Source organism: Prionailurus bengalensis, chromosome D1, assembly GCF_016509475.1.
Source record: "Prionailurus bengalensis isolate Pbe53 chromosome D1, Fcat_Pben_1.1_paternal_pri, whole genome shotgun sequence".
NCBI lineage: Eukaryota > Metazoa > Chordata > Mammalia > Carnivora > Felidae > Prionailurus > Prionailurus bengalensis.
This window is the reverse complement of record NC_057346.1, coordinates 56,940,846-56,953,272: the sequence shown is the minus strand read 5'-3', so window position 1 is coordinate 56,953,272 and position 12,427 is coordinate 56,940,846. Positions and strand designations below refer to the sequence as shown.

Here is a 12,427-nt window from a genome sequence, read left to right as displayed (position 1 = left end):
ATGCATCGTTGGTGGTAATGCAACACGGTGGGATCACTTTGGAAAACAGTTTGGCAGTTTCTCTGAAAGTGAAACACAGTTACCATATGACCCAGCAATTCGATCCCTAGGTACATACCTGAAAGAATTGAAAATAGATGCCCACACAAAAACTAGTACAGAAATGTTCGTAGCACACACTGCTCATAACAGTCATAAAGGGTGAGGAAGAAAATCAAATGTCCAGCAATTGATGAATGTATTTTTAATGTGGTATATCCATACAAAGAAATATTATTTAGCTATAAAAGGAGACAGCATACAGATTCCTGCTACAACATGGACAAACCTCAAAAACATGTCACATGAAAGAAGTCAGACACAAAAGACCACCTATTTGTGTGGTTCCATTTACAGGAAATGCCCAGAACAGACAAGCACATAGAGACAGAAAGCGGATCAGTGGTTGCCGGGGTTGGTGTGAGGGGGAAATGAGGAGTGGCAGCTAATGGGCATGGGGTTTCTCTTTGGGGTGATGAAAATGTCCTGAAATTAGGGGCGCCTGGGTGGCTCAGTCAGTTAAGCATCTAACTCTTGATTTTGGCTCAGGTCATGATCTCATGGTGTGAAGTGGCCAAGCCCCAAGTCACTGGCTCTGGGCCGATAGCGTGGAGGCTGCTTGGGATTCTCTCTCATTCCCTCTTGGCTCCTCCCCTGCACATGCATGTGTGAGCTTGCTCTCTCTCTCTCTCTCTCTTTCTCTCTCTCTCTCTCGCCCAAAATAGACATTTTTTTAAATGTCCTGGAATTAGACAGTTGTTCAATCTTGTGAATATACTAAAAACCACACCACTACATTTTATGCAAAAATTCGGAATATGATGGTATATAAATTAATTATATGTCAATTAAAAAATAATACTAAAAAAAACCCCTGAAAATAAATGAAAAGAAAGGAAATGTGCCTAAATATTAACAGGGGTTGAAGGAGACTCCCTCCACCCACCAACCCACTCCTTGATACATCTTATTTTTCTGTGTTGTATAATAAGCATAAATTACTTTGCAAAGACGCCAGGTTTTCCCTAACAAGATATGTCTCAGGTCTTGGTGAAAGGAGAGGCTGGAAAAAAGAAAACATTGCTAGTAAAGTAGAGAAATATGGATCCTATTACTCTGAATCCTTTGATGTTAGAGTCTCTCCTACAATTTTACAATCCAGAGTCCGTAAATCTGTGATACGATCCCTCCCAGGCCTGCTGTGCTGTCTTCTGCTCAGCTATTTCTTTCTCCAGGAAGCCTTCCCTGACTCCCCCTAAGTCCCACACCCAGTGGGGAGTCACAGCATCTCCCGCACTTTGTGATGGTTTGTTTGCTCACTTTCTGCTTCACTTAACATGAATGAGAGCACAGATCTCATTTGCGTTATTGACACTGGATCCCCAGGGCACAGCATGGTTCTTGGAGCACAGTAGGGGCTCTGTAAATAAATATGGGTTGAATGTTGCTGAATGAACAAATGCTCTAAGAGAAAACTGTCAACAGTGAGGATGGAGAAGGTTTAAAAAGATGTTGGTGGGTGATGATCCTTTGCTCTAGGCGAGCAGACTCTAGAGATTTCTTCTTCTGTCTATACTTCTCTTTGGCTGTCAGGATCAAAGGGCACCAGGCTTAGAAAATGCTTCACAGGGGCAGTGTCCCAGCCCCCGTCAGGCTGAGTCAGGAATACAACCGATGTATCTAAAATGGGCCCCTGCTCAGCTTTGATAAAGTTCTCCCACTTACCACTCACCTACCCACATTCACACTGCCCCTACTGCTGCCAGGCTCTGGGGGCACTAAGGTGAACAATTCATGGTCTCTGCTGATGAATGACCCTGGTATACAACCCAGTTAGAGAAAGCCACCAAGCACGATGACCACGGTGTACTAAGCTCTCCTTAGGAGTCAGGTACAGTGCTAAGCAATTCACATGCTTTGAGATATTATGTTATTCCATCTGAATATTCCCATTTTTTAGACCTAAGACTCCAATAAATAACTTATCCAAAGTCATGAAGTCAGTGTCAGAAAATACACATAGGAGAGAAAGCCCATGAATGAGCCACCTATGGGAAATCATTTAAACGAAATGCGTCTTACTCAACAGCGGGAACCTCATCCTGGAGAGACTATTCACGAGTGTGCATTCACGACCAGTGAACTGAGGAAGCGCTGGGAACAATTCATTCCTTTATGAGCATCGGAAAGTTCATGGTGGGGAAAAATGCTATGAATATGGTGAATGTGGGAAGACCTTCAAATATTACTCAGTCTTCAGTCAACATCAGAAAACTCACACAGGAGAGAAACCAGGTGCCAGTTGCTGCTCTAAGTAAGCGTGTCATAAAGATGAACTCAACTGTTCCTCCAACAACCTTAAGAGGAGGTACGACTACATCCCCGTGTCAGCAATGGGGAAACCGAGGCACAGAGAGAGAGTCGAATTTTCCCAAGGTCACACAGCCAGTTAAGGGGCAGGGCTAGATACTGGAGCCGAGGCAGTCTGGCTCTAGAGACCACACTTCTAACCATTCACACAATAATAGTACCTTGTAAGTGGGGTTGTGTGGTTCTGTCTGGCAAGGCAGGAAGGTCTTCAAGGGAGGAGGCAGCAATGAGAAAGGCCTTGAAGAACATTCAGAGATGAAGAGGTGGCTGAGTCCACGGGGTGCTTGGGAGACAGCAGGCAGCCTGGTGTGGCTGAAGTGTGTCCTGTGTGCCTGGGATGAGCACCAGGGAGGAGGATGGGCCAGAGAAGGGTCCATTCCCTGCCCAGATACTCACGGAGCACTTCTACGCGCCAGGCCCTGGGCTAGGTGTGAAGGGTCTTGACAATGCCAAGCTAAGGGACTTGGACCATAACCAGAAGGCAACAGGGAGCCATGGGCATTTGGGGGAGGGAGAATGACTGGCCAGGGCTGTATTTTGGACGAAGACGTGCCCTAACCCCGTAAGTTTCCTCCACCTCTGCCCCAATGGCAATCATGACTCAGTTGGGTAGGGTGGGGACCACACAAGGGGGCATTCCTTCTGCCCTACATTTTGACCCACTTTCTGGGTGTGAGAGCAGTCATCAGGGAGCAGGGAGGCGTGAGGAGCAGGTGGCTATGGCAGCAAAGAGGCTTCTAGGGCCCTTATCACACACTCCCTGGTAGCAGAGTTATTTGTGTACAAGCTTGTCTGCTCTGCCAGAATTGAAAGGCCCTCCCTGTGTCAGAACATTGCCTGCCTGTTTACCCACCATTAGTGCACCTGCTTGTCAGGACAGCCCGGAAGGGGGAAGGAGACAGGAAGACAGGAAATGTCACCCTCATTTCACAGATTTGGAGAGCCTGAGGGAGCACGCTACAGGCTGCTCCATTTGCCAAATGGAGAAATCACACCCCAAGGGAGGGAAGAGTCTTGTGCCGGGGCCCGGAGTGCAGAGTCACAGGGAGGAGAGAGCCCCCGGTTGCCGGTGCTCCTGTTGTACTGCAGCTCAAAACCAAGCATGGCTCCTTTGGGCTTCTGCATGGCTCTCTGGGCACGGTGGCATGCCTGGCAGGGCTGAGAGGCGAGGGGTGGTGGACGGGGGCCCTGACCAAGTCAAGCTCCCAGGCTCTGGGCTTCACATTGGCTTCTGGGCACACAGCAATTCTTCCAGTCCCCTGTCTGCATTCACATGTTCGCTTTTCCGGCCATGATCCATACTCGTGGAGATTTCCAGGGGGTGCAGGGTGAGGAAGGAGGGGAGCCACCAGGTGGCCGTGAACAGAGGGGAGAGTTTCTTAACGGAGGAGCATGGCCCGTTTGCTGGTAACCTAAGAAGCTGGAGACCTGAAAGTCAAGGGCTAATAAAAATTTTCAATGAGTGGGCTGGCAGCTGGACCCCAAAGAGCCCGCAGACAGCACCTGAACATTCTCCAGTCTTCTCTAGGGTTGAGAGAGGGAAGGGAGGGCTGCTGGCGCAGGAAACAGGGCAGACCCTAAAAGCAAGCAGACCCTGCCTGAGTCCTGTGTGACCTCGGGCCAGTTTAATACCTCTCTGAGGCATACTTTCCCTGTCTGGAATATTCGGGTGATATCTACCTCACAGGTTGAAGGCATATAGAAAGACTTGGTACACAGTAGGGAATTGATCAAATGAAGCCAACATCATTGGTAATATGATGATTATTGTTACCACCTTTCCACTGGCCAACACTGTGCCTTGCTTTTGGTGCCCGGGGGACAGTTCCTGCCTAAATGTCCCTCAAGTGAGAAGGCCTTGGGGTGGGAAGAGATGGTTATGTTATCCTTGCTGGAGACAGGGAAGTTTTTTAAGTTGTCTTCCTCCCAGTCTCAGATGGAAAACAATAGTTTATAATATGATGTTCTCTTCCCAGTTTAGACCCTCACATTTCAGATACCTCTGGGGACATGCCCTATTTCTTCTTTCTATAGAAGCTTCTCCTTCGGTTCTCCCAACGGCAATCCTTTCTTCCCTATGTCACCTCAACCAAGAAGCCTTCCCTGACTGCTTCAGTCAGTGCCTTTGTCCTGAGTCCCCTCATCTCCAGAGGGGCTTTGCTTACGCCTCTCCCCTCCCTCCTTCCCTTCTCTCCTCTTTCCATCCATCTTTCTGACTTCCCTCCTTTCTTTTCTTCCTTTTATCTTCCAGTCTCTGGGCCTGGCACTGTTCTTATCTCCTGCAGGTACAGGCCCCTGCACCCTGTCCTCAGGGCACCTACACTCTGGAGCAGGGAGGCAGATGTTCCATAAATACACAGACCCTCCCTCAGAAGCACGGCGGGCGGGTGGGATGAGACGATGGACAATGTCTCGCTCGGTTCCAGGCATAAGACAGCCACCCACACACATTACCGCCCCTCCCCTCTTCTCCTCTCTCCAGCGCCCGTGTCCCCTCAACATCCACATGGGCCTGTGCCTCTCCTCGCCTCAGTGACAGCCACGGAATGCTGAAAAACTGCAGAGAGCAGAAACCTCTTCCTTCAGTCATTCATTTTCCTTGGTACATAGTCAGTGCTAAGTAAATATTTTGAATGAATGAATCGAGGAGAGCCAAACCCTGAGCTTGAAGCTGGGGAAAAATAGGACTTGGGCCAAGTGGCCAGTCAGAGGTGGGCAGCCTGGCCTGCAGGATGGGACACGCCGCATGGGCCTCAGCAGGAGCCCGGGCCACACAGGGTGGCCCCAGACACAGGGGGTCAGATTGTCCCAGCGGAAGACTTCATTTAAAGTTTCATTTGTCTGGGTGTGGTGTTTTGTTTTGCCAATCTGAACATACAGACTTCCAGAGTTATAGAATAACATATGAAAATGAGATATTAATTCAGAAGCATTACTTTTTTCCTCCTCTTACATTTTACTAAACATCAGAACAGATCACCATGGCAACCCCTCACCCACTCTGTCGACCACCTTGGGGGCGGGTCAAAGGCTGAGAGCCCTCTGGGGTCTGGGGCTCTGTTCAGACTGTAAGCTATGGCCTAAGGTGGCGGCTCTTTTCTGAGAAAGAATTCTAGAGGGAAAAGCCCATGCCCTACATTTAGCCAGACATAGTGTCCTTGATGTGCTGGAGGGGGCTCCTATAGGCTCATAAGAGCCTACTGCCGGGTTTGTAGATTTTGTGAGCTGGTGGTTAAACACAGCCATTGCCAAGGCTCGCCACTGAGGGTGAATGTGCCCCGCGGGGGACAACTTGAAATGTCTGGAGACATTTTGGGTGGTCACAACTTGGAGGAGGGGTGCTACTGGCATCCAGTGGGTGGAGGTCAGGGACGCTGCCTGCACAATGCACAGGTCACCCCCCTTCCCATCTCCAACAAGGAACCGGCAGCCCAAATGTTTGTGGTACTGATGGTGAGAAATCCAGATCTAAGCTTATGGTTAAAAAAAATGATATGGGTGGCGCAGTCGGTTGAGCATCTGACTTCAGCCAGGTCACGATCTCGAGGTCCGTGAGTTCGAGCCCCGCGTCGGGCTCTGGGCTGATGGTTCAGAGCCTGGAGCCTGTTTCCGATTCTGTGTCTCCCTCTCTCTCTGCCCCTCCCCCGTTCATGCTCTGTCTCTCTCTGTCCCACAAAAAAAAAAAAAAAAAGTTGAAAAAAAAATGATATGAAAAACAAAGGGAAGACATAATCAAAGCTTACCACTTGCTATTTCCCTAAATTTCTCTACGATTCTCTTGAGGCTATTGATGCCCACTAGATCCGTATGGTGGACTAACGTATGATGGTGCCCTTACCGTGCATCTCTTCCCAAGTCCATGTTCGATGACACCACTTTAATAGTGTGAAATCCTTGGTGGGAGAATTTACACCACAGAAATTGGCAATTACTACACCACCACCACCGCCCCCCCCACCCCGTTTTTTTCCTGAACAGCCACTTGTTACCAGTACGCCACTGGGCAGAGCCCTAAACAGAGAAGGGAATTCACAAGCCTGGTAAATGCTTCTAAGTTTCCAGCCCAGGTAGATGGCTCAGCACCAGCCTGCTATACACGGTGTGGAACAAGGATCTAAACGTGGCGACGTGCACAAAGTACACATCTCATACACAGACACACACCATGCACATCGTACACACACGCACAGACACACACACTCCACACATATCCAGAGATACCACACACACACCGCACATCCTCCACATTATACCTACAGACGTCACACACACCACACGCGTAGAAAACACACACGCATCACACTCACCTACACCGCACACACATACCATACCTGTTTTACACCTCAGGCGCCCATGTACCCCACAGACACTTATACACACCGCAGACAGACCACTCACACAAATATAAGCACAATGTGCACCTGAAACACACAACTCACGCACAACACCCCCCCCCATGCCAAACACACACCACAGAAATACACATGTAAGTAGCCTTCTAGCTAGCAGAGAACTTATAGAATGAGAACAGTAAAAGAATGCCAACCTGACTGACCACAGTCTTCGATGTCTCAGTACCTTCACCTTTACTCCCTCCTCAGCCTCTGTGGCCCCCCCTCCCCCACACACCACCTCCCTACCAGCCTGCTAAGGTGAATGGCTCAACCCCCCTGCCCCAGGAATACCATCCAGTGGTCCTGTCTCGGTGCCCATTCCTCTTGGCCTCTGGAACCCCGGCTGAGTGGTTCCCTACCCCTGCTCTGTGCCCAGCTCTCTGTCAGCTGAGCCCAGCTGGCTGTGGCCTCCAGGGTCTGGCCTCCACCCCTTCCCAGAGCTCATGACGAGCAGTCCCTGGGTGACTCCACCCACTCAGTCACTCGGCTGCTACTAGATGCTGGTAAGTCCAAACCTCTACCTCCAGCCAGACCCTCTCTGCCCCCACACCCGCCAGCCTTGTGACATGTCTACTCAGATGTCCCCCAACTCCTCAGACAAGTCCCAAACAGACTTTCCGTCTGTTCCTTGCCTAGGTTCTCTGCCCCTGCCCACCGCAAAGATCAGAGGTGCTCAATGCACATCTCATGAATAAAGGAAAAAATTATGTAAATCCTACAAAGAGACAAAAAAAAAAACAACCCAAAACACCCAAACTTCCCTGTGAGGCAGAGAGGAAGTCTTACCCCATTTTACAGATGAGGGTCCTGAGTTTTGGCGAAGTTAAGGATCTGGCCCAGAAGCTGCAGCCAAGGAGGGTGGGGTGGCGGGGTGGGCACAGACAGGTAAGGCTGTGTTAGACCCAGAGCAGGGGGCTGCAGGCAGCAGCAGCCAGGCCAGGGCAGGCCCTTCAGAGTCAGCTCTTGCCGGCCCCGAGTGAGGGGGTTAGTTACAAAGAAAAGGAAAAGGCGTTCCTGATACGCGTCCTGTTTCCTCTCCTCCTCTGGGCTTCTCAGGCCTTGGAGGGCGGATGTCTCTGGGCTGGCAACACTCAGCCTGTGCACAGTCAGAGGGTGAGGGTCTCCCTGGGACCCTTCCCCCCCACGCCAAGCAGTCAGGCCTGCATGAAGACAGGGGCTCTCTGGAGTGGCCTCTCAAGTGTCCCTTCCCAGCCTGGAAGAGCCTCAACCCTCTATCTCCAGTGGAGTCGCATCACAGCCAGGCACCTCCTGTCCATAAGACTGTCCCATAAAGGCACCTCCACTGGGAAGCCTTCCATGTCACCCTCACTTGCTATGGAGTCCTTCTATAGTCCCCCTTCTCCCCGTCCTCCCTGCCCCACGGCCGTTGAGCCCATTACTCTGCCCAGCTTTCTGTGGCTGGTGCCTGTAGATCCGGGCTCCCCATAAATCAGGCAGGGGGTGGGAATCAGGGAGGAGAGAGACAAAGGCAGAGGCTATAAAATGGGGCTTCTTGAGTGAAAGGACAAGATGAGCCTACCCCATAAGACAGAGGCCTTCCTGAGGGCAGAGGGCAGATCTCCTCTATCAGATAAAGATTTCCCTGAGGGAAATGGCTATGACTTTCCATCACAGGAGTTTCTGCAGGACAAAGATCATGCCTCTTTCCTTAAACATGGAGCTGCCAGAGGATAAGAGGGCTATGTTCCCTCCATTTTAAATAGGGAGCCCCAGGAAATAGAAGCCACATTCCCCCCATCAGACAGGAGTCTCTTCCCAGGGGGATGGGGGCCATGCCTCCTCCATTAGACCAGGAGCTCTCAGAGGACACACTCCCACCTGCTGCCCCCACAACAGTCCTCAGAACAGACTTTAGCTCAGTCTAAGACACAGAGAAGGGCTTCCCTCTGGGGCAGAACTGGGGGGAGTCTTGCCCAATCCTCCCTTGCACAGGGTCCCATGCCAAGTTCCCATTCATGCCCTCAACTGAACCAGAGCTGCCTTGCCATACTGAAGATGGCCACGTGTCTGGGCAGCGGCCACTGGCCGTCTGTCCCAACCCAGGAATGTAGACTTCTCAAGAAATTTCGAAGGGGGCGACTGGGAGAGCCCGGAGAAGAGGACGCCCGGACAGGCCAGCCCTGGCCTGGATGTGACCAGACATGTGGGCTGGATGGGTCTCTGCTCCTGGCTCTGCCACCAGCTGGGCAAACCTCTTCCCCCTGTGGCCACTATCACCCCTCCCACCCCCAATCTCCAAACTCTACCATCACCTACTGCTGGCTGAGTGGCAGGAGGCACAGGAGAGGAAGGACAGCAGGGCCCTTCCCAGGTCCCGCCCAGAGGACATCACTGGCCGCCCCAAGTGCCGGGTGCCATCCCTGAGCCTGGTCCAAGCCGTCTTCACAATCCTCTTCCCTACGTGTGCCAGCTCCAGGGAGCTGCTATTAGTTAGCATTGATCCACAAAGTGCTTTGATGACACTGTCTATGAGCTTAGCCTCACACCCAGGGCCCTCGGGGCTAGGAGCAAGGGGTGGAAATGGAGCTGGGGACCCAGGTCACTGGGCAGAGTGACAGAACAGTGGAGCCCCAAGACCAAGGCCCAAACAAGCCCAAGGCCAGCACTCAGTAAATGGTAGCTGAATACATGTTCACTGAAAAGCTACCTTAATCTGGTAACTTAATCTGGGTATATTTTCTTATTAAGAACTATTATTGTTGTTATAAGTGAAGTTTATCATGTTTAATACAAGCCCAGCACTTTTCTAAACACTGTATCAACTCATTTAATCCTCACAAGAACCCTGTAAGGTAGATAGATACTCTTCCTCTTCACACTCTACATAGGAAGAAACTTAGACACAGAAAGGGTAGTAAGTAACTTGCCCAAAGTCACAGAGCAGAAAAGAAATGGAAGCAGCTCAAACCATCTGCTTGATAAATTAAGAAGTAAAAATATATTGGGGCGCCTGGGTGGCGCAGTCGGTTAAGCGTCCGACTTCAGCCAGGTCACGATCTCGTGGTCCGTGAGTTCGAGCCCCGTGTCAGGCTCCGGGCTGATAGCCTGGAGCCTGCTTCCGATTCTGTGTCTCCCTCTCTCTGACCCTCCCCCGTTCGTGCTCTGTCTCTCTCTGTCCCAAAAATAAATAAACGTTGAAAAAAAAATTTTTTTAAAAAGAAGTAAAAATATAGTAACAATGCCTCTGAAGTTTTTTAAATGTTTGTGTATTTATTTATTTATTTATGAGAGAGAGAGAGAGAGAGAGAGGGCAGGGGAGGGGCAGAGAAAGAAGGACAGAGGATCTGAGCCTGATGCGGGGCTCGAACTCATGAATCGTGAGATCGTGACCCGAGCCAAAGTCAGCCACTCAGCCAACTGAGCCAGCAAGGCGCCCCACTGCTTCTGAATTTTAAAAGAATTCGATCGTTTTGAAAGATAAAATTTATCCTGTGTTCCAAACCAAATACATTCATTATCAGACTTATCGTGGTATGGTCAGGAGGTAAGAAGTTCTCTCAAAGAGTAGTATGACAAAGGTAAAACATGTGCTTCTCGGTTATCTCAAAGCCATAGTTCTTTTGAAACTTTGAGTAGTTTTATTAACATTTAGAAAACAAGAAAAACTGACAATGGCAATGGTTTTAAGATTTATCATTTATATGTTAGGTGCTAGGGACTTCGCATATTTATCCTGCTTAATCTTGAGGTCAACTCAAGGAAGAAAAGGCATTTTTCTCCCCTGAGGATGCCTATCTCCTACACCTCCTTGGTGGGCCTGGTCCATCAGATGTCTGCCCTGCACAGGTTGGGAGCTGTTCCAGGGCGGGGCTGTGTTTGGCCCAGAGATGGGGCCTCGCAACCGAGTTCAGGGCTTGGGGTCAGGCGACTGTTGCTTCATCAGCCTGCACTTCAGCTGTCTGGAGTGTTAAATGAGGCCCTGGCACCAAGAGCTCTGTACAAGGGGTGTAAACACTAACCACCACCACCACCACCACAATAATCAGACTCACTGGGTGGTCTTGGGCAGGTTTCAGCCCATCTTGGCCTCAGGTGGCTCACCAGCTCTCAATGGGGGTCACGTTACCTTGATGGGCCCGGGCAGCTGAGAGGAGATAATGGGTATGAGGAGCTCCTTGGAGGTCAGAGACAAAGGCATGTTAGGAGAACAAGGCTGAAATATCAAGCATTTTTAAGAAATGAATTTCCATTATTTCCAAGAACACAGAGGCCTACGGATAAGGTGGGCACGGCAAGGCCAGCCAAGAGCAGCTGTCCTCCGCGAGGCAGCAAGCAGGAAGGAGCACTGGGGGTGTCTCTGAACTTCTCCCCAAACCACACCCTGGGGCTTGGTAATCCACACCCTCACACCCACCCCAAATTCTCCACCCACTCCTCATGCTGATTCCCCTCCGTTGTCTGGGGAATTTTGAGAAGCCTGCCAGGAGGAACAGTGCTGGCCCGTTCTTTAGCCACCGATCTGTCTGCACTGACAACTTCCCAACCAGCTCCACCCGCCCAACCTAGATGTTTGTACATCTGATGATAAGGGTCATGGGGGCCTGCTCAATTCTAAGGACTGGACTGACACATGGAGACCTTGCCCAGGCCAGATCCCAGGAGGCCAGCTCCCTTAGTGCCTCTGCCAGCCTGCCTCTGTTCTACCACAACTCCAGGGACCTTGACAAGCAGAGGGGTCTGTAGTGAATGTATTGCCCACATATGGTAGGGGAGACAGACATTATATCATACTTAAGGGGTCTATCCACCAAGAAGGCCTAACAATTGTAAACATTCATGCGCCAAGTGTGGGAGCACCCAAATATATAAACCAATTAATCACAAACATAAAGAAACTCCATGATAGTAACACCATAATAGTAGGAGACTTCAACACCCCACTCACAGCAATGGACAGATCATCTAATCAAAAAATCAACAAGGAAACAATGGCTTTGAATGACACACTGGACCAGATGAACTTAACGGATATATTCAGAACATTTCATCCTAAAGCAGCAGAATATACATTCTTCTCCAGTGCACATGGAACGTTTTCCAGAGTAGACCGTATACTGGGACACAAATCAGCCCTAAGTAAGTACAAAAAGATCGAGATCATACCGTGCATATTTTCAGACCACAACGCTACGAAACTTGAAATCAACCACAGGAAAAAATTTGGAAAGGTAACAAATACTTGGAGACTGAAGAACATCCTACTAAAGAATGAATGGGCTAACCAAGCAGTTAAAGAGGAAATTAAAAAGTATATGGAAGTCAATGAAAATGATAATACCACAACCCAAAACCTCTGAGACACAGCAAAGGCGGTCATAAGACGAAAGTATATAGCAATCCAGGTCTTCCTAAAGAAGGAAGAAAGATCTCGGATACACAACCTAACCTTATGCCTTAAGGAGCTGGAAAAAGAACAGCAAATGAAACCCAAAACCAGAAGAAGACAGGAAATAATAGGGATGAGAGCAGAAATTAATGCTATCGAAACCGAAAAAAAACAGTAGAACAGATCAATGAAACCAGAATCTGGTTCTTTGAAAGAATTAACAAAACTGATAACCCCGTAGCCAGTTCGATCAAAAAGAAAAAGGAAAGGACCCAAA

At 49.6% G+C, this 12,427-nt stretch overlaps 1 protein-coding gene across 5 annotated transcripts in view; it reads right to left on the bottom strand.

Moving 5' to 3' along the window:
• The window catches only part of ARRB1 (arrestin beta 1), a 75,953-nt gene that overhangs the window by 30,763 nt on the left and 32,763 nt on the right, over nt 1-12,427 (bottom strand). Inside the window, exon 1 of one of the 5 annotated variants that reach the window (XM_043580228.1) lies at nt 7,590-7,776. The exons of the other annotated variants lie outside the window; for them this stretch is intronic. Within the exon in view, the coding sequence (XP_043436163.1) occupies nt 7,590-7,594 (5 nt within the window). The 5' untranslated portion in view covers nt 7,595-7,776. Of the gene's footprint in view, nt 1-7,589; nt 7,777-12,427 lie in introns of those variants that run through there. 5 annotated transcript variants of the gene reach the window in all.